At 36.6% G+C, this 21,134-nt stretch overlaps 1 protein-coding gene across 3 annotated transcripts in view; it reads right to left on the bottom strand.

Moving 5' to 3' along the window:
- The window catches only part of LOC110449649 (serine/threonine-protein kinase DCLK2-like), a 48,808-nt gene that overhangs the window by 19,842 nt on the left and 7,832 nt on the right, over window positions 1–21,134 (bottom strand). The window contains exons 2-4 of one of the 3 annotated variants that reach the window (XM_021496640.1): window positions 11,528–12,042; window positions 5,362–5,385; window positions 3,904–3,912 (exon numbers count right to left, since the gene is read on the bottom strand). In XM_021496640.1, coding sequence (XP_021352315.1) covers window positions 3,904–3,912; window positions 5,362–5,385; window positions 11,528–11,924 — 430 coding nt within the window. In that variant the 5' untranslated portion in view covers window positions 11,925–12,042. The remainder of the gene's footprint in view (window positions 1–3,903; window positions 3,913–5,361; window positions 5,386–11,527; window positions 12,043–21,134) is intronic. The other 2 variants (XM_021496641.1, XM_021496642.1) reach the window with 2 other exon arrangements.

Consider the following 21,134-nt stretch of genomic DNA (forward strand, 5'->3'; position numbering starts at 1 on the left):
AATTCACTAAAACTGACCGCCATCAGTTTAATGTTTACACCCATCATATCACTCTTCAAATGAGGTGAATTTCTCCCTCCTCCCCCTCCAATCTTTCCTAATACGAGGTGAACTATCTTTATTTAACACCCCCCCCCCCCCTCCAAAGCTAACCTTCTATGGGGTGAAGTACCTATATTATCTCCCCACCCCCAATCTATCCTTACATGAGGTGAATCATTTTTATTTTTTTACCCTTCCCTAAAAAGAAAAAAACCTAGGTAAATACATGTAACCATTTGATTCACCCTTACCCTGATATATCCTTATATGTGGTGAATTTACTAAAAAAAAAATTACCCTTTCCCGGTTCAATNCCCCCCCCCCCCCCCCACCCCTCTACTGTCCTTGTCTGAGGTGAATTATCTATATTTACTTTCCCACCCCCCAATCAATCTATCCTTATAAGGAGTGAATTATCAATATTTAACAAACCAACCCCCAACCTCTTCCCCCAAACTATTCTCCAATGAGTTAAATTATCTATACCCTCCTATGTAATATTCAGGTGCAAGTATATTTCCACTCCTAGCTATGATACAGAACCATGTACCACATATAATTTTTATTATAGGCTTAAAACTCGATCTGAAATTTGTTCTGTTAATACTTCCCTGTTAAATGTTTTATACTGAACAAATCATTGAATTGAAACGAGAAATAAGTTTTATTATATTTTTTTTTTACATTTTATAATATTTAAATGTGACATCATCATTTTTTGCACACGTCACTGTTGTTAAGTTTCAGAGCTCCTGGGAAGTAGATTGAGAATTTAATGAAATTTTACACAGTTAATAAAGAGATTATAGCTCTAGGTAACACAACATCTCTACATTCTCTACATTTCTTTTCTGTAAACAACACTTACTTTTCCTGCCCCAAATGTACTTTTTATACAACAAAGGAGGGTCGGGACCGATGTCTATCGTTTCCTTGTTAGTATCCCGCCATGTTCCACACCTACTTTTTTCCTGTTCTATGACACTGACCCGTGCCGAGGGGTGACGTTTGTAATAACTCCTGTATCGATCATCCCAGTCAACTTTAGGATGTGTCGCCATGGTAGCAAACATGATTTTTCCTCAATTGTTCGATATTGATAAAAAGTAGTAAAAAGCACTTCTATATCCTAAAAACCTTCTAATTCCGGAAATCTTGTAAACTAGTATTGTCCAAATAAAGCATCAAAATAAAAAAAGTTCCCAATTTTTTTTTCGAACAATATGTCTTTTCAGCTTTCAGTCACACTCTCTATTGTAGGTCTTAGTTCACAAAATTTTATAACCTGAAATTTTGAAAATTTCCATCAAATGTTCTTGGTTTTTTTAACACAGGTTTGAAGTAGCTGGACTCTTAAATTAATAATTGCGTGTCCGGGATCACTTCCTTTTAACCACCACATACAGAATAAAGAAAATTGTGCAAAAATCTCACTCAAAGAAATGCACAAAATATAGTTGACCTAAACGATGTGTACATCATATTAAAAAATGTTTCCATGAAATTACAAGATAAACTGCAATGGTGAAACAATAACGTAGAAAAACGAGACCGGACAGGTTTGTAGAACTCACTACGTCCCCGGGCCAGCGTGCTACACCTCCTGTGAGATGGCTCCTAGGTATCACACATAAAATCCCACCATACAAGGGAGAAGTCATTTACACTCGGGTAACCAAGGGAGAAGTCATTACTTCAGATCGTAACTAACACAGAAGCATGAAGCCAAGAGGGAACAATGTGGTTTTAGTAGCTGGAAGTGTTTTCCTTTTCAGTTTTGTAAATCTTTATGACAAGGGATTAAACAAATGGACACCTTCAAATCAGCAGTCTTTCTGGCTATCCAAATAGGGCCGATGTGAACACACACTAAGGCGGAGCTACAAGAATTATTTTCATGAAAATGTATTGAAATGGAAAAGCAGTTATGTTTTTTCTTCCTCTAAATATCAAGCAACTGTATTTTAAGTTTGTAACAGCAATATGGGAATAGTAATTTGGTGGTTTTAAAAGTTGTTAATCTGGACATTTTCCATAAAAAAAATTAACATGAAACATGAAAATTTTACCAGTGGTAAATTCAATTTCAAATTCAGTCATATTTAAGGCATTTTCAGACCATTAGGATTGAAGAAAGTTTGAAAAATCTACTACAAAAGGTGAAATTTGTGAGAAAAAATCAAAGAAAACATTTAACATTAATTTTATGGACACAGTCAGCTCCCAGCTTTTAAGAATATAAAAACATATGGTACCTATGACTATACCCTTTTACCCAATTTTAAAATGCTTTAGTACCTGAATGAGATAGGTAAAGCCTGTTACAATTCTTGTTAAGGAATTCAGCCCAATGTAATTCTCTGACAGTTACTGGAAAGGATTTCTTGGACAATTTCTATCAAGTTTGCGTAAGATAGGATTTTTTTCAACTGCTTAATTCGTAAATTTTCGATTTCTTTAAATGAAGACTATATATATAACGCCCCCTTTACCCCCTGATTATAGACTAATTAAGCAGTTATATTGAGGGGATTCCAAAACAATTTTATCGATTATTTAATTTAATCTTATTTGGGAAAGAAGACAATTTGAATATGGGACTGAAAAAATAAGTCTTTGAAGTGCCAACAGTATTTAGAGGCAGACATGGAGCATAACCGTCTTAATCAAAAACAAAGGTTGGACATGTTTTATTTTTACAATTTTGTCTCATAAAACCTTTGTGTTTAAGCAACCAAATTTATTACTAGACTTATGACTCCACTTCTGAAAAGGCCAGTGGCCTCTCTGAATACATCTCTGTTCTTTGCTGAATTAATCACTCATAGAATTTAATATAGAAAACATGGCCTCAAGACAAGTAGAGTTCTGGGCGAGAATGGGTTCGGGTTAAAATAAACTCTAAGAATGTTGTGTATAGCTAGATGCAATTTTTATTAGATTTAATTCCGTCTCCCCACTCAGCACAATGTTAAAGGTCTACCCATAAAACACAGCCTACCCCATTACCATCTAACAATGTCAAATACAGGCATGTCACCACGTTACCTTTGATAGGGACAAAGTAATCTGTAAACAGGAGCGTCACAGGTATGTACGCCACAGGTGAGGTAAACGAACATTCTCAGATTAATTTCTTATGTAGCAATTTACATCATCTAATGATTAACGTGCATTTCTAATGAGAAGAGATTAATTTCTTATGTAGGAATGTACATCCCCTAATGATTCAGCAACGTTAATTTCTAACAAGAAGAGATTAATTTCTTATGTAGGAATGTACATCATCTAATGATTAACGTGAATTTCTAATGAGAAGAGATTAATTTCTTATGTAGTAATGTACATCTCCTAATGATTCAGCAACGTTAATTTCTAACAAGAAGAGATTGATTTCTTATGTAGGAATGTACATCTAATGATACAGCAACGTTAATTTCTAACAAGAAGAGATTAATTTCTTATGTAGGAATGTACATCCCCTAATGATTCAGCAACGTTAATTTCTAACGTGAAGAGATTGATTTCTTATGTAGGAATGTACATCCCCTAATGATTCAGCAACGTGAATTTCTAACATGAAGAGTTCTATGCTAAATGTAATCTACTCTAAGAAATAAAACCGATGTGCTTAAACGAACAAACGTTACTGACTATTTAGTCAGGCATTTTTGTTTTGAATAAAGAATGTTAATCAAATAATACGCATTCAACCTACGAAAACACAGTCGCTGTACGTACACATTGAGAAATGTGCTTCACATTTGTAGATATATATCCAAACAGATCTATCAAGGCTAAATCACACACTGATATTTCAAGGCAAAAATCTACCAAGTCTAAAACACACACTGTACTTACATCTTTTGCCTACAACAAAAACACAAAAAATAGCATATAAATACTAAGTACATCAAATACGGACGACAAATCCCGTATCACAAGAAATACAACTGTTTCATTTCAACAGTAAGTTCTTAGTCTGCTTATATTAAACATTCTTTCCTAAAGTATAGTCCACGGCGAATACCAGTCATATACGAAGATTGTGGATCTACACTGGGCACCATGACTTCCTGTAGGGTATCTAGAAAAACAGATCCACAACAAAAGTTGGAACACCAATAAATAAACACCAAGAAGACAGGACCTCTGAAAATAATAGGCCTAAATGTTTAGGACTGCTGGAGATATAAGCTCTGTAAATATAGGATCTATAACAATATCAGGACTACTTTTAATTTGGACCCATATATAAGGCAGCATGTAACATTATATTTACAACTAGCTGTTATTGACTACAGAGGGACTGTTTCCATAAGTTTAATCCTTATCTGAAAATAAGTAATAAGGAATACTTATTTTTAAAAAAAAACAACATTAATCATTATTTTACGATAAGTAACAGGGAACCCTTATTTTACAATAAGTAAGAGGGAACCCTAAATTAAGATAATTAAAAGAGGAACCCTTATTTTACAATAAGTAAGAGGGAACCCTCAATTAAGATAAGTAACAGGGAACCCTTATTTTACAATAAGTAAGAGAGAACCCTAAATTAAGATAAGTAATAGGGAACCCTTATTTTACAATAAGAAATAGGGAATCATAGTTTTAAAATAATTATAGGGAATCCTTGTATTTTAGTAGGAAAAAAATAAGTATTTAAGACATTTTAACTTAAAATTATTGATATATGATTAGTTAGTTATTGGTTGAGTCACTTTGAGTGAGCTATATATATATATATATAATCTCCTAGAAGAGATGAAAGTACTAAAGACTTGTTGTTGAGAATTTTTCTTTTTATAATATGTCTTCGTCCATAAGGATAATTTTTCTGCTTATATAGTATATATATATATATATAAAACGTAATGACACTCTATAAATATTGTATTGTTATAAGTAAACAAAGCTGCCTCCTCTCTTTATAAGCTGAAGCTGATAAAAATACTTATTAGTATTGAAACCCTTTCATCCCTTTTTTTTATTAGACTTTACTTTAAGCTCTGATTAAGTCCAATATGAGGCAAGGGATGCAAGGAAATGCAGCAGCACTAAATTATATATAATCGACAAGCACCTATGGGAGTGGGAGCAATTTTCATGAAAATCTGTGTGAGTTGGAACAAAGTGATGACAAGCACCTTTAAGTGAGTCTGATTAATGTTACATAAAGCATCTGTGTCAAGTGGCACACTATAAATTATACACTGATCAGTAACTGTACGACATTCCTCTTCGTGTGTTAGTTTTATTAGCATTCCATATCTAGGGCAGTTACGATTAGTCTGTAAGTCAACATATAATAATTACCGTTCAAGTTGCGTCTCCCCACCTCTGTAAATTTAAGGTAAACATGTTTTTTTTAAATTTTAGTGAAAAAATGAAGGATGCAGTACAAAAATCATTGTCATTATGTAGGTAATGGTACAGTATATGTATGTACCTTAACAAAGCGACGTGTTGTTTTCTAGATTTAAAGTCTAAAAGAAATATTATCTTCCAGATATCAGTCTCGATCTGCCATTAAAATTATAAGACTATCTATACTACATTTCCCTAGATCTTCCAACTATTCGAAGTACACCACACTGTGTCTGTTAATGTGATCTGGACTTGAGCCTTGCAATGTTTTAACCTTTGACCCCATGCCATCACCTTGACCTTAAGAGCGGGGACATGTAAGCATTACACAACACACTGTCTAGTGATGGTGTATATATGTCTTTGAAAACACATACAGAATTGTTAACCCTTTCACCACTGTAGACCACAATGGACTCATCCATATCAATGTATGGTAGAGTCTACTAAAGTTACATAGGGGTGAAAGGGTTAATAGCACCCACAAACATAGCACCTATAAACAAACACACAATGTGACTGCTTCATGCATTACCTACCATCTTACTTTGTAAGGGGTTCAGAAATCAAAATAAGTATGTAACTACTTACAAATCGACCATTAAAATACTACCAGATAAGTGACTATATAAATTGTCAGTATACAGATGTGTGTCTATATAAATTGTTAGTATACAGATGTGACTGTCTACATCTATTGTCAGTATACAGATATGTTTGTCAGTATTCAGATTTGTATCTATATAAATTGTCAGTATACAGATATGTTTGTCAGTACACAGATATGTGTCTACATAAATTGTCAGTATACAGATATGTTTGTCAGTACACAGATATGTGACTATATAAATTATCATCATACCGATGTGTGTCTATATAAATTGTCAGTACACAGATATGTTTGTCAGTACACAGATATGTGTCTATATAAATTGTCAGTACATACATATGTCACTATATAAATTGTCAGTAGACATATGTTACTATATAAATTGTCAGTACAGACATATGTTACTATATAAATACATAAATTGTCAGTATACAGATATATTTGTCAGTACACAGATATGTGACTATATAAATTGTCAGTATACAGATGTGTTTGTCAGTACACAGATATGTATCTATATACATTATCATCATACAGATGTGTGTCTATATAAATTGTTAGTATACAGATGTGACTGTCTACATCTATTGTCAGTATACAGATATGTTTGTAAGTACACAGATATGTGACTATATAAATTGTCAGTATACAGATGTGTTTGTCAGTACACAGATATGTATCTATATACATTATCATCGTACCGATGTGTGTCTATATAAATTGTCAGTACATACGTATACAGATATGTTTGTCAGTATACAGATATGTGTCTATATAAATTGACAGTATACAGATATGTTTGTCAGTACACATATATGTATCTATATAAATTGTCAGTATACAGATATGTTTGTCAGTACACAGATATGTATCTATATACATTATCATCATACCGATGTGTGTCTATATAAATTGTCAGTACATACATATGTTACTATATAAATTGTCAGTACATACATATGTCACTATATAAATTGTCAGTACATACATATGTCACTATATAAATTGTCAGTACATACATATGTCACTATATAAATTGTCAGTACAGACATATGTCACTATATAAATTGTCAGTACAGACATATGTCACTATATAAATTGTCAGTACAGACATATGTCACTATATAAATTGTCAGTACAGACATATGTCACTATATAAATTGTCAGTACAGACATATGTCACTATATAAATTGTCAGTACAGACATATGTCACTATATAAATTGTCAGTACAGACATATGTCACTATATAAATTGTCAGTACAGACATATGTCACTATATAAATTGTCAGTACAGACATATGTCACTATATAAATTGTCAGTACAGACATATGTCACTATATAAATTGTCAGTACAGACATATGTCACTATATAAATTGTCAGTACAGACATATGTCACTATATAAATTGTCAGTACAGACATATGTCACTATATAAATTGTCAGTAGACATATGTTACTATATAAATTGTCAGTACATACATATGTTACTACATAAATTGTCAGTACATACATATGTCACTTTATAAATTGTCAGTACATACATATGTCACTATATAAATTGTCAGTACATACATATGTCACTTTATAAATTGTCAGTACATACATATGTCACTAATAAATTGTCAGTACATACATATGTCACTATATAAATTGTCAGTAGACATATGTCACTTTATAAATTGTCAGTACAGACATATGTCACTATATAAATTGTCAGTACAGACATATGTCACTATATAAATTGTCAGTACAGACATATGTCACTATATAAATTGTCAGTACAGACATATGTCACTTTATAAATTGTCAGTACAGACATATGTCACTATATAAATTGTCAGTACAGACATATGTCACTATATGAATTGTCAGTAAACAGATATGTCACTTTATAAATTGTCAGTACATAAATATGTTACTATATAAATTGTCAGTACATACATATGTCACTATATAAATTGTCAGTACAGACATATGACACTATATAAATTGTCAGTACAGACATATGTCGCTATATGAATTGTCAGTAAACAGATATGCCACTTTATAAATTGTCAGTACATAAATATCTTACTATTTAAATTGTCAGTACATAAATATGTTACTATATCAATTGTCAGTACATAAATATGTTACTAATTAAATTGTCAGTACATAAATATGTTACTAATTAAATTGTCAGTACATAAATATGTTACTATATCAATTGTCAGTACATAAATATGTTACTACATAAATTGTCAATACAGACATATGTTACTATATAAATTGTAAGTACAGACATATGTTACTATATAAATTGTCAGTACAGACATGTCACTATATAAATTGTCAGTACATAAATATGTTACTATTTAAATTGTCAGTACATAAATATGTTACTTCATAAATTGTCAGTACAGACATATGTTACTATATAAATTGTCAGTACAGACATATGTCTCTATATAAATTGTCAGTACAGACATATGTCCCTATATAGATTGTCAGTACAGACATATGTTACTATATAAATTGTCAGTACATATGTATGTCACTATATAAATTGTCAGTAAACAGATATGTCACTATATAAATTGTCAGTACAGACATATGTTACTATATAAATTATCAGTACATACATATGTTACTATATAAATTGTCAGTACAGGCATATGTTACTTTATTACTGCAGGTCACCTGTAAGTCTGTCTAGTCAGCTGTGTTGTGTATATTTTTACCCAACATTGTATAGGCACCTGCATAGGTAACACAAACTTCACATTGATCACATTTCTATATAAATACCAATAATCCTGTGTCTACCACTCTCCATTGTACCTAATCATCTAGTGTTATTGGACCCCGGTTCACCAATTTACCATATCATATCAAACAGTTATAATCTTAAGTGCTCGACCTCAAAGTGAATGACAGTAACTTTTATATATAGAACCATAAGAAGGGGAATTACATATTCAATATGTCTTTATAAAGGATAAGTATCTCTTTTCAGTAATTCTCTAAAACAGCAAAACCTTTTTGTTTATAATTTTTCTATTCTGCAGACAAAATTATTTTTGATATTGTTTTCCGGCAACTTCTTCTTGACACCACAACACAAGAGTCAATTTCAATACCTGAATAGAATTTGTATTAGAACATTAAATCCTGTTTTTCCTTTAAGTTTAATGATAAACACCAAGGTGTTCTAGGCCTACATGTACGTTACAGTAGGCTACATTGGACTACAGAACAATATTTTGTAGCACAGTGGATAGCACCTTCCTCTTTCAAAAAGACAGCTAGGGTTCGACTACCAGATATCATGAAAAGGTATGGGGTTCTACACCTGCCCAACCATGTGGGTTTTCTGTGTATACCAGTTTCTTATCATATTAAGATGCCCTGCACACTACCATCTTGTCAAACAAGAGTGATTAACATAAAACTTGTTTCTTAAATGTTGTAAAATAAATCAAAGTTATATATTGTTTATTCAGGTGGTCATTATAACAGCTGACCAGTGATGCAATTGGTCATTGTGATAGATGGTCAGTCAGTCAGAACGCTGGTCATTCATGAGATAGTAGGTCAGTGAGACAGCTGGTCAGTGAAACAGGTCAATGTTACAGCTGGTCAGTGAGACAGCTGGTCAGTCAGACAGTAGATCAGTGAGACAGGTCAATGTTACAGCTGGTCAGTGAGACGGTAGGTCAGTGAGACAGGTCAATGTAACAGCTGGTCAGTGAGACATTAGGTCAGTGACACAGTTGGTAAGTGAGACAGTTGGTCAGTGAGACAGCTGGTTATTAAGACAGGTCAGTAAGACAGTTACAGTTGGTCAATGTTACAGCTGGTCAATGTTACAGCTGGTCAGTGAGACAGTAGGTCAATGAGACAGTAGGTCAGTGAGACAGTAGGTCAGTGAGACAGCTGATTAGTAGGACAGGTCAGTCAGACAGTACATGTAGGTCAGTGAGACAGCTGGTTAGTAAGACAGGTCAGTCAGACAGTACATGTAGGTCAGTGAGACAGCTGGTCAATGTTACAGCTGGTCAATGTTACAGCTGGTCAGTGAGACAGTAGGTCAATGAGACAGTAGGTCAGTGAGACAGTGGGTCAGTGAGACAGCTGGTTAGTAAGACAGGTCAGTCAGACAGTACATGTAGGTCAGTGAGACAGTTTGTCAGTGAGACAGCCGGTCAGTGACACAGTGGGTCAATGAGTAGACATTACTAATTTTACTTCTTTTAGAAAACAACTTATCCAATACTTCTGGAATTCTTAATTCATTCTTTTAAAAGAAACCCATTGACTTTTAAAGTATGCTTTATTATTGTATATCCTGGGATTTTTTTATTTTTTTACTATATTAGCATATATGTACTTAAGACATTGTGCCATTTTAGTTGACGTACCGGCAAATTTGCACAATTAATTTGTGCATTCTGTGATAATTTTTTAACTTGTATAAAGCAATATTGTATCTTAGATAATAAACTTTTACCTAATTTCAAAACTTTCTATGATACCCTTATAGCTTAAACTAAACATTTAAATTGTATAACGATTTTATGTTGCAATATTTATGTATTTGTGATATTTGTAATTATGATTTTGTACTAACCACTTATATGTTTTACTAACAATGAGGACCATGTGGTAGATTAGCCTTTGGCTAAACATGTCATCCTCGTTAAATAAAGTTTATTACTTTTATTATTATTATTATCATTAATGAGACAGCTGGTCAGTAAGACAGTAGGTCAGTGAGACAGCTGGTCAGTGAGACAGTAGGTCAATGAGACAGCTGGTTAGTAAGACAGGTCAGTAAGACAGTAGGTCAGTGAGACAGCTGGTCAGTAAGACAGTAGGTCAGTGAGACAGTTGGTCAATGTTACAGTTGGTCAATGTTACAGCTGGTCAATGTTACAGCTGGTCAGTGAGACTGTAGGTCAGTGAGACAGTTGGTCAATGTTACAGTTGATCAATGTTATAGCTGGTTAGTAAGACAGGTCAGTAAGACAGTAGGTCAGTGAGACAGATGGTCAATGTTACAGTAGGTCAGTGAGACAGCTGGTCAGTGAGACAGTAGGTCAATGTTACAGCTGGTCAGTAAGACAGTAGGTCAATGTTACAGTTGGTCAAGGTTACAGCTGGTCAGTAAGACAGTAGGTCAGTGAGACAGTAGGTCAGTGAGACAGCTGGTCAGTGAGACAGCTGGTCAGTGAGACAGGTTAATGTTACAGCTGGTCAGTGAGACAGTAGGTCAATGTTACAGTTGGTCAATGTTACAGCTGGTCAGTAAGACAGTAGGTCAGTGAGACAGTAGGTCAGTGAGACAGCTGGTCAGTGAGACAGCTGGTCAGTGAGACAGGTCAATGTTACAGCTGGTCAGTGAGACAGGTCAGTGAAATAGGTCAGAGACAGGCTAGTGAGACAGTTGACTAGTGAGACAGTTGACTAGTGAGGCAGTGATACGCCTAGCTGCTCCTAGTTACACTAAAGAATTATACCTACCCATTGACCATGGTTCCAGGACTTGCTGGCCATAGCGCACTTGTGGCTTGAATGCTTCAAATCCAGCTAAAACATAGATCTGACCATCCGCTAGCCCCTCTATCTCTGTCACACGCCGGCCACCAGAGGGCGTGTAGATCTGTCGCACACCATAAGGTAAATTGACGGAAGAAGGCAATTTTCCTGTGAGGTCGTTTAGAAGGTCGTTGAATGTGCTGTAGCGGTGAGGTGTAATATTTAACTTCTTCCCCTTGAAGTAACCGTCACCGTTGACGTAGAAACGTATCTTACGCGGCCGACGAAGGTCTTTCATCTTTGTATCAACGATGTCTTTGTGGGTCTGCGAAATGGCAGGGGGGGCCAAGTTAAAAACACGTCTTGACATACTAGTGGTCATTTGTTCAGGGTGGATGGCACTAGGTTACGAGAAAATGTTACAATGATGTTGCGGTCAACAGTGCCTTGAAGCAGAGATCTTGATTAATCCCTACATGGCCCCTGTGTAAGGTGCTCTCCTGAAAATAGAGTGAAATGAGAATCAGCAATATATATTTGGATACAAGTTATTTTGGCAAAATTTTCACCACTCCCTTCATTCACATAAGGTACAGATAATTGTGTTATTGTGACACCGACATCTCAAATAACATAAATAGGTCTAACAATAGACAACGACAGTATGATCCAGTAATGGCACTGGATCGAAACAAACAAATTTTGGTTGTATGCATATTACCTAAATAGTTATATGGACATAGAAGTAAAGAAATACATATATACCTGGTATATGTGATAAGTAGGGAATGGTAAATCGGCTGATTTGATAACACTAAGCTTTTCCATGCATAAGGCCAGAGTTCTCTCCCTTGTGATAAAGCGGTATATAAGAACCTCGAATTATTATAATTATTTTTCTTAACCTCGGTAGAGTATATATGGTCTGGGGTGGGTGGTAAAGTGTCTTTGCTGTATCATTGGAGTGAGGATGTATTATAAGTGTGAGTGAGGAGGAAGCTGTTATATCACAGCCCTACCACAAACCAGATCATATACTACACACTTCCAACCCACACAGACATCCCCATGTGGAGGTATTAGCCAGGTGGCTAATGACCATTAGATAGCAACTGATATGGCAGCTCCTGCAAGGTCCTCATATTATTTTGATAACAATAACTGATTGTATGAATTGTATGTATCCGTATTGTAAAGCATCTCAGAGTGCTTGTTTAAGACAGGTAGGGCTCTATATCAAATTTTGTATAATTATGATAATAGCATCTCTAAATCACCTATACCGGTAGTTAAAGTAATTATTAGACAGATAATTGAAAATTAGAGTGTCAAATTATGTCCAAATATATAGGTAGGTTTAGTTAAAGTTCTGCTGCCACACAAGGTGATAATTACTTTCTATTTTGTCTTTTAATTAAGCGTGCTTTTGTCTTGTTTTTGTTGAGGAGCAAACAGGGTAATGACAGACATTGATAATCAATTTGTCAAAAAAGTCTGTTGAAGGTTGGCGTGACTGTAGGTGTCACTTGCGTCCTGTTTGTTTGTGTGATCTACCTTAACCCTTTCACCACTGTAGACCAAAATGGACTCATCCAGATCAATGCATGGTAGAGTCTACTAAAGTTACATAGGGGTGAAAGGGTTAACTTCTCCAACAAAGAGTAGGAGATCTTGGAATCCACTTGTGACCTTTAATTTACAACATGTGTGGAGGAACCTTCGTATAAACAGTTGACAAAATAATCAATTCTCAGCTTGTGACATACACAAATCAATCCATACAGTTATGATTACGTAGCCGAACAAGCTGTGTCGATCGTCAGCGACCAGGTAGCTCATTTGGATAGAGCGTCCATCTAGAGTTTGGAAGGTCCCGAGTTCTAACCTCGGTCTGGCTGCTGCCTTTCTCTTTCTTCTGTTACAACTAACTTTTAGCAGAGGCATGTTATCTCATTCAGGTACCTTGTAATGGAGGCACAATAACCAGCGCAGTTAGTTTGTTACAGGCATATAACCAACGACAGGTCTATATAATCAACGACAGGTCCATATAACCAACGACTGGTCTATATAACCAATGAAAGGTCTTTACAACCAACGAAAGGTCTTTATAACCAACGACAGGTCTAAATAACTTACGACAGGTCTATATAACCAACGACAGGTCTATATAACCAACGACAGGTCTATATAACTAACGACAGGTCTATATAACCAACGACAGGTCAGGTCTATATAACCAACGACAGGTCTATATATTAGTTTGTTAAGGAGGCATATTAACCCATACAATGTTTATACAGTTAGCCTGTAATGGAGGATTAAACTTGTAATAGAAGCACATCCCCCCATAAAGGTCTCTACATTTACCAGTAGCTTATTCCGGATGCGTATCAACCCACACAAGGCTGATAGCTTTCATTATTCTCTCAAACTGTTTGTACCTTACATGTATACATATTCCGTGAGAAAATTAAATCCAAACTTAGACTTACCTGGTTTTGAATTAAACCCATATAAATCCGCAATCTTTAAATTTGTTTGTGTAATCATGAACCAATCTCAGAATAATTACACTTTTCTTTGGTCCCCACACTCACAAAGGACGCTCTAACAGGCGGTAATATTACACAGTATACCACCATATTTCACGGATATTTCTGCTGTTGTATATTTAACCTGTATAATTTCGGATAATATTCCATGACAGCTAGTGTCAGTAGATCAGCGGCACTTGTACACAGCACGGTTTTTAAATCCACACATGAAATTGACTTAAGTCATAGTCCGCTATGTTCCAATTTTGTATATAATACCTGCATATATAGATCTAACAAATACATTTTCCTGCAGACTTGTTAGCTTAACCATCAATGACTAGTTACATTATTAAGTTTATTCTCTCAATTTTTTTTCAATTTTGATATGGTTATTTTCAAATTTTACAGAATCTATCATGTTCAATTCAAAATTATGCAAAAATTTATTGTTAATATTTGAGAATATGATTCATGTAGTTTGACAGGTCATATAATAAAGCTGTAGAAGTGGGATCAAGAGTGTCATGGTATTAAATACATAACCTGCTTTCTTACCCCACTGCTGTATTGTATAGTCATGATCAGGGTATACACCAGTGTATGTATACAATGTATACATATATAGCTTGTTTGCCTCAATATGTATTGTGGAAGAACAAACAAATAAATATGAATGTATGATACACAGATGATACTCAGAGTGACCTATTCGAGGCCTGAAGCTTTATAAACAAATATCCTATCTATTGATGATTGAACTTAGGTCATTCAAAGCTTCCTGCAATACATGTGTAACATATACAGTTTAGCTGTAACCCTGTGTGGGTAATGTATACAGTGTAGCTGTAACCCTGTGTGGGTAACGTATACAGTGTAGCTGTAAGCCTGTGTGGGTTACATTTACAGTGTAGCTGTAAGCCTGTGTGGGTAATGTATACAGTGTAGCTGTAAGCCTGTGTGGGTAATGTATACAGTTTAGCTGTAACCCTGTGTGGGTTACATTTACAGTGTAGCTGTAACCCTGTGTGGGTAACGTATACAGTGTAGCTGTAACCCTGTGTGGGTAACGTATACAGTGTAGCTGTAAGCCTGTGTGGGTTACATTTACAGTGTAGCTGTAAGCCTGTGTGGGTAATGTATACAGTGTAGCTGTAAGCCTGTGTGGGTAATGTATACAGTTTAGCTGTAACCCTGTGTGGGTTACATTTACAGTGTAGCTGTAACCCTGTGTGGGTAACGTATACAGTGTAGCTGTAAGCCTGTGTGGGTAACGTATACAGTGTAGCTGTAAGCCTGTGTGGGTTACATTTACAGTGTAGCTGTAAGCCTGTGTAGGTAACTTATACAGTGTAGCTGTAACCATGTGTGGGTAATGTATACAGTGTAGCTGTAACCCTGTGTGTGTAACGTATACAGTTTAGCTGTAACCCTGTGTGGGTTACATTTACAGTGTAGCTGTAACCCTGTGTGGGTAACGTATACAGTGTAGCTGTAAGCCTGTGTGGGTAACGTATACAGTGTAGCTGTAAGCCTGTGTGGGTTACATTTACAGTGTAGCTGTAAGCCTGTGTAGGTAACTTATACAGTGTAGCTGTAACCATGTGTGGGTAATGTATACAGTGTAGCTGTAACCCTGTGTGTGTAACATATACAGTTTAGCTGTAACCCTGTGTGGGTTACATTTACAGTGTAGCTGTAACCCTGTGTGGGTAACGTATACAGTGTAGCTGTAACCCTGTGTGGGTAACGTATACAGTGTAGCTGTAAGCCTGTGTGGGTTACATTTACAGTGTAGCTGTAAGCCTGTGTGGGTAATGTATACAGTGTAGCTGTAAGCCTGTGTGGGTAATGTATACAGTTTAGCTGTAACCCTGTGTGGGTTACATTTACAGTGTAGCTGTAACCCTGTGTGGGTAACGTATACAGTGTAGCTGTAAGCCTGTGTGGGTAACGTATACAGTGTAGCTGTAAGCCTGTGTGGGTTACATTTACAGTGTAGCTGTAAGCCTGTGTAGGTAACTTATACAGTGTAGCTGTAACCATGTGTGGGTAATGTATACAGTGTAGCTGTAACCCTGTGTGTGTAACGTATACAGTTTAGCTGTAACCCTGTGTGGGTTACATTTACAGTGTAGCTGTAACCCTGTGTGGGTAACATATACAGTGTAGCTGTAAGCCTGTGTGGGTTACATTTACAGTGTAGCTGTAAGCCTGTGTGGGTAATGTATACAGTGTAGCTGTAAGCCTGTGTGGGTAATGTATACAGTTTAGCTGTAACCCTGTGTGGGTTACATTTACAGTGTAGCTGTAACCCTGTGTGGGTAACGTATACAGTGTAGCTGTAACCCTGTGTGGGTAACGTATACAGTGTAGCTGTAAGCCTGTGTGGGTTACATTTACAGTGTAGCTGTAAGCCTGTGTGGGTAATGTATACAGTGTAGCTGTAAGCCTGTGTGGGTAATGTATACAGTTTAGCTGTAACCCTGTGTGGGTTACATTTACAGTGTAGCTGTAACCCTGTGTGGGTAACGTATCCAGTGTAGCTGTAAGCCTGTGTGGGTAACGTATACAGTGTAGCTGTAAGCCTGTGTGGGTTACATTTACAGTGTAGCTGTAAGCCTGTGTAGGTAACTTATACAGTGTAGCTGTAACCATGTGTGGGTAATGTATACAGTGTAGCTGTAACCCTGTGTGTGTAACATATACAGTTTAGCTGTAACCCTGTGTGGGTTACATTTACAGTGTAGCTGTAACCCTGTGTGGGTAACGTATACAGTGTTGCTGTAACCCTGTGTGGGTAACATATTCAGTATAGCTGTTACCCTGTGTGGGTAACATTCAGTTTAGCTTTAACCCTGTGTGGGTAACTGATACAGTGTAGCTGTAACCCTGTGTGGGTAACATACTCAGTGTAGCTGTAACCCTGTGTTGGGAACATATACAGTGTAGCTGTAACCCTGTGTGGGTAACGTATACAGTGTAGCTGTAACCATGTGTGGGTTACATTCAGTTTAGCTGTGACCCTGTGTGGGTTACGTATACAGTGTAGCTGTAACCCTGTGTGGGTAACATATTCAGTATAGCTGTAACCCTGTGTGGGTAACATACTCAGTGTAGCTGTAACCCTGTGTTGGTAACATATACAGTAAGGATGTAAGCCTGTGTGGGTAACGTATACAGTTTTGCTGTAACCCTGTGTGGGTAACATACTCAGTATAGCTGTTACCCTGTGTGGGTAACATTCAGTTTAGCTTTAACCCTGTGTGGGTAACTGATACAGTGTAGCTGTAACCCTGTGTGGGTAACATACTCAGTGTAGCTGTAACCCTGTGTTGGGAACATATACAGTGTAGCTGTTACCCTGTGTGGGTAACGTATACAGTGTAGCTGTAACCATGTGTGGGTTACATTCAGTTTAGCTGTGACCCTGTGTGGGTTACGTATACAGTGTAGCTGTAACCCTGTGTGGGTAACATATTCAGTATAGCTGTAACCCTGTGTGGGTAACATACTCAGTGTAGCTGTAACCCTGTGTTGGTAACATATACAGTAAGGATGTAAGCCTGTGTGGGTAACATATACAGTTTTGCTGTAACCCTGTGTGGGTAACATACTCAGTGTAGCTGTAACCCTGTGTTAGTTACATATACAGTGTGGCTGTAAGCCTGTGTGGGTAACATATACAGTGTAGCTGTAACCCTGTGTGGGTTACATTCAGTTTAGCTGTAACCCTGTGTGGGTTACGTATACAGTGTAGCTGTAACCCTGTGTGGGTAACATATTCAGTATAGCTGTAACCCTGTGTGGGTAACATACTCAGTGTAGCTGTAACCCTGTGTTGGTAACATATACAGTAAGGATGTAAGCCTGTGTGGGTAACATATACAGTTTTGCTGTAACCCTGTGTGGGTAACATACTCAGTGTAGCTGTAACCCTGTGTTGGTAACATATACAGTGTGGCTGTAAGCCTGTGTGGGTAACATATACAGTGTAGCTGTAACCCTGTGTGGGTTACATTCAGTTTAGCTGTAACCCTGTGTGGGTTACGTATACAGTGTAGCTGTAACCCTGTGTGGGTAACATATTCAGTATAGCTGTAAGCCTGTGTGGGTAACATTCAGTTTAGCTTTAACCCTGTGTGGGTAACTTATACAGTGTAGCTGTAACCCTGTGTGGGTAACATACTCAGTGTAGCTGTAACCCTGTGTTGGTAACATGCACATTGTAGCTGTAACCCTGTGTGGGTAGCATATACAATATAGCTGTAACCCTGAGTGGGTTACATTCAGTTTAGCTGTAACCCTGTGTGGGTTACGTATGCAGTGTAGCTGTAACCCTGTGTGGGTAACTTATACAGTGTAGCTGTAACCCTGTGTGGGTAACTTATACAGTGTAGCTGTAACCCTGTGTTGGTAACATATACAGTGTAGCTGTAACCCTGTGTTGGTAACATGCACATTGTAGCTGTAACCCTGTGTGGGTAGCATATACAATATAGCTGTAACCCTGAGTGGGTTACATTCAGTTTAGCTGTAACCCTGTGTGGGTTACGTATGCAGTGTAGCTGTAACCCTGTGTGGGTAACTTATACAGTGTAGCTGTAACCCTGTGTGGGTAACTTATACAGTGTAGCTGTAACCCTGTGTTGGTAACATATACAGTGTAGCTGTAACCCTGTGTTGGTAACATGCACATTGTAGCTGTAACCCTGTGTGGGTAGCATATACAATATAGCTGTAACCCTGAGTGGGTAACAATAACAGTATAGATACAGTCCTGTGTGGGTAACATACTCAGTGTAGCTGTAACCCTGTGTTGGTAACATGTACAGTGTGGCTGTAAGCCTGTGTGGGTAACATATACAGTGTAGCTGTAACCCTGTGTGGGTTACATTCAGTTTAGCTGTAACCCTGTGTGGGTTATGTATACAGTGTAGCTGTAACCCTGTGTGGGTAACATATTCAGTATAGCTGTAAGCCTGTGTGGGTAACATTCAGTTTAGCTTTAACCCTGTGTGGGTAACTTATACAGTGTAGCTGTAACCCTGTGTGGGTAACATACTCAGTGTAGCTGTAACCCTGTGTTGGTAACATGCACATTGTAGCTGTAACCCTGTGTGGGTAGCATATACAATATAGCTGTAACCCTGAGTGGGTAACAATAACAGTATAGATACAGTCCTGTGTGGGTAACATACTCAGTGTAGCTGTAACCCTGTGTTGGTAACATGTACAGTGTGGCTGTAAGCCTGTGTGGGTAACATATACAGTGTAGCTGTAACCCTGTGTGGGTTACATTCAGTTTAGCTGTAACCCTGTGTGGGTTATGTATACAGTGTAGCTGTAACCCTGTGTGGGTAACATATTCAGTATAGCTGTAAGCCTGTGTGGGTAACATTCAGTTTAGCTTTAACCCTGTGTGGGTAACTTATACAGTGTAGCTGTAACCCTGTGTGGGTAACATACTCAGTGTAGCTGTAACCCTGTGTTGGTAACATGCACATTGTAGCTGTAACCCTGTGTGGGTAGCATATACAATATAGCTGTAACCCTGAGTGGGTTACATTCAGTTTAGCTGTAACCCTGTGTGGGTTACGTATGCAGTGTAGCTGTAACCCTGTGTGGGTAACTTATACAGTGTAGCTGTAACCCTGTGTGGGTAACTTATACAGTGTAGCTGTAACCCTGTGTTGGTAACATATACAGTGTAGCTGTAACCCTGTGTTGGTAACATGCACATTGTAGCTGTAACCCTGTGTGGGTAGCATATACAATATAGCTGTAACCCTGAGTGGGTAACAATAACAGTATAGATACAGTCCTGTGTGGGTAGCATGTACAGTATAGCTGTAACCCTGTGTTGGTAACATGTACAGTAAACTTACATGTACAACATACAAACTTTGTATGGGTAACATATACAGTATAGCTGTAACCCTGTGTGGGTTACCTGTACAGCATACTGACTTTGTATGGGTAACTATACTATACATCTGTTACCTATAATCAGGTGACTGACCTTTTATCAGATGTTTAAAATGCATAAGACAAGTGTTGAGTACCTAGGCACGTTAGTAGGTTTTATTATTAATAAATGATTGTATAGTATGATTACTGTTAGGTTTGAACACCATGACTCCACAGTGATCCATATCTCTCAAAATCTTTTTTACCACAAATGTAGGTGTATGTTCAGGTCAAAGCTAGGGGGAACCTCTTTAGCTTCAAACATGCAGCAAACATATTGAAATTAATTCTCTATTTTTACGACAGAATTCGTTTCTTTTCATGATTTTCTACAGCTATGAATTTAAATAAATTATGTTAAAACGAGATTTCACTTTTTATGGTAATAAAATATTTATTATTTAAATTTTACCTTAGTATATGATTAAGCTAATGAACCACAAGTGCTTTGAGATGTCAATACAGGTAACTGTAATTACAGGTGTGTATTGGGTAGAAGTGGAGTGTTAATCTGGAGGAATGTTCCCCTAAATTATGTCCCTTCAACATACCTTCAGGTATGGCGTTGTGCCAGCTGTTAGCTTATGTTTACACAGGGGCTTTGTGTGGGGAAACTCTTACGCTAATTGCTTATGTGATATTTGTTTTATGAATAATTCATCTATACAGTGACGTATACTCTGGTAATAAATCGATCAAATCTGTGTAGTGATAGAAGCGTTGTGTGTTTTCTTATTTCAGCCACTGCATATTCCAGCTTGTAGCTCAATTACACGTAATTTTAATTATACTACAGCTGCACGAACCTTTTACAACTACTTGTAATTATTTTACAATTGTCAGCATAATGATTTTACAACTATTCAAATAATTATTTTACAACTATTTGCATACTTATTTTACAATACATATTTGCATAATTATTTTACGACAATTCGCATGATTATTTTACAACAATTCGCATAATTATTTTACAAATGTTCGAATAATTATTTTACAACTATTTGTATAATTATTTTACAAATGTTCGAATAATTATTTTACAACTGTCCACATAATGATTTTATTATTTTATTGACATCAGT

Source organism: Mizuhopecten yessoensis, unplaced genomic scaffold (assembly GCF_002113885.1).
Source record: "Mizuhopecten yessoensis strain PY_sf001 unplaced genomic scaffold, ASM211388v2 scaffold4743, whole genome shotgun sequence".
In the NCBI taxonomy this organism is placed as follows: Eukaryota; Metazoa; Mollusca; class Bivalvia; order Pectinida; family Pectinidae; genus Mizuhopecten; species Mizuhopecten yessoensis.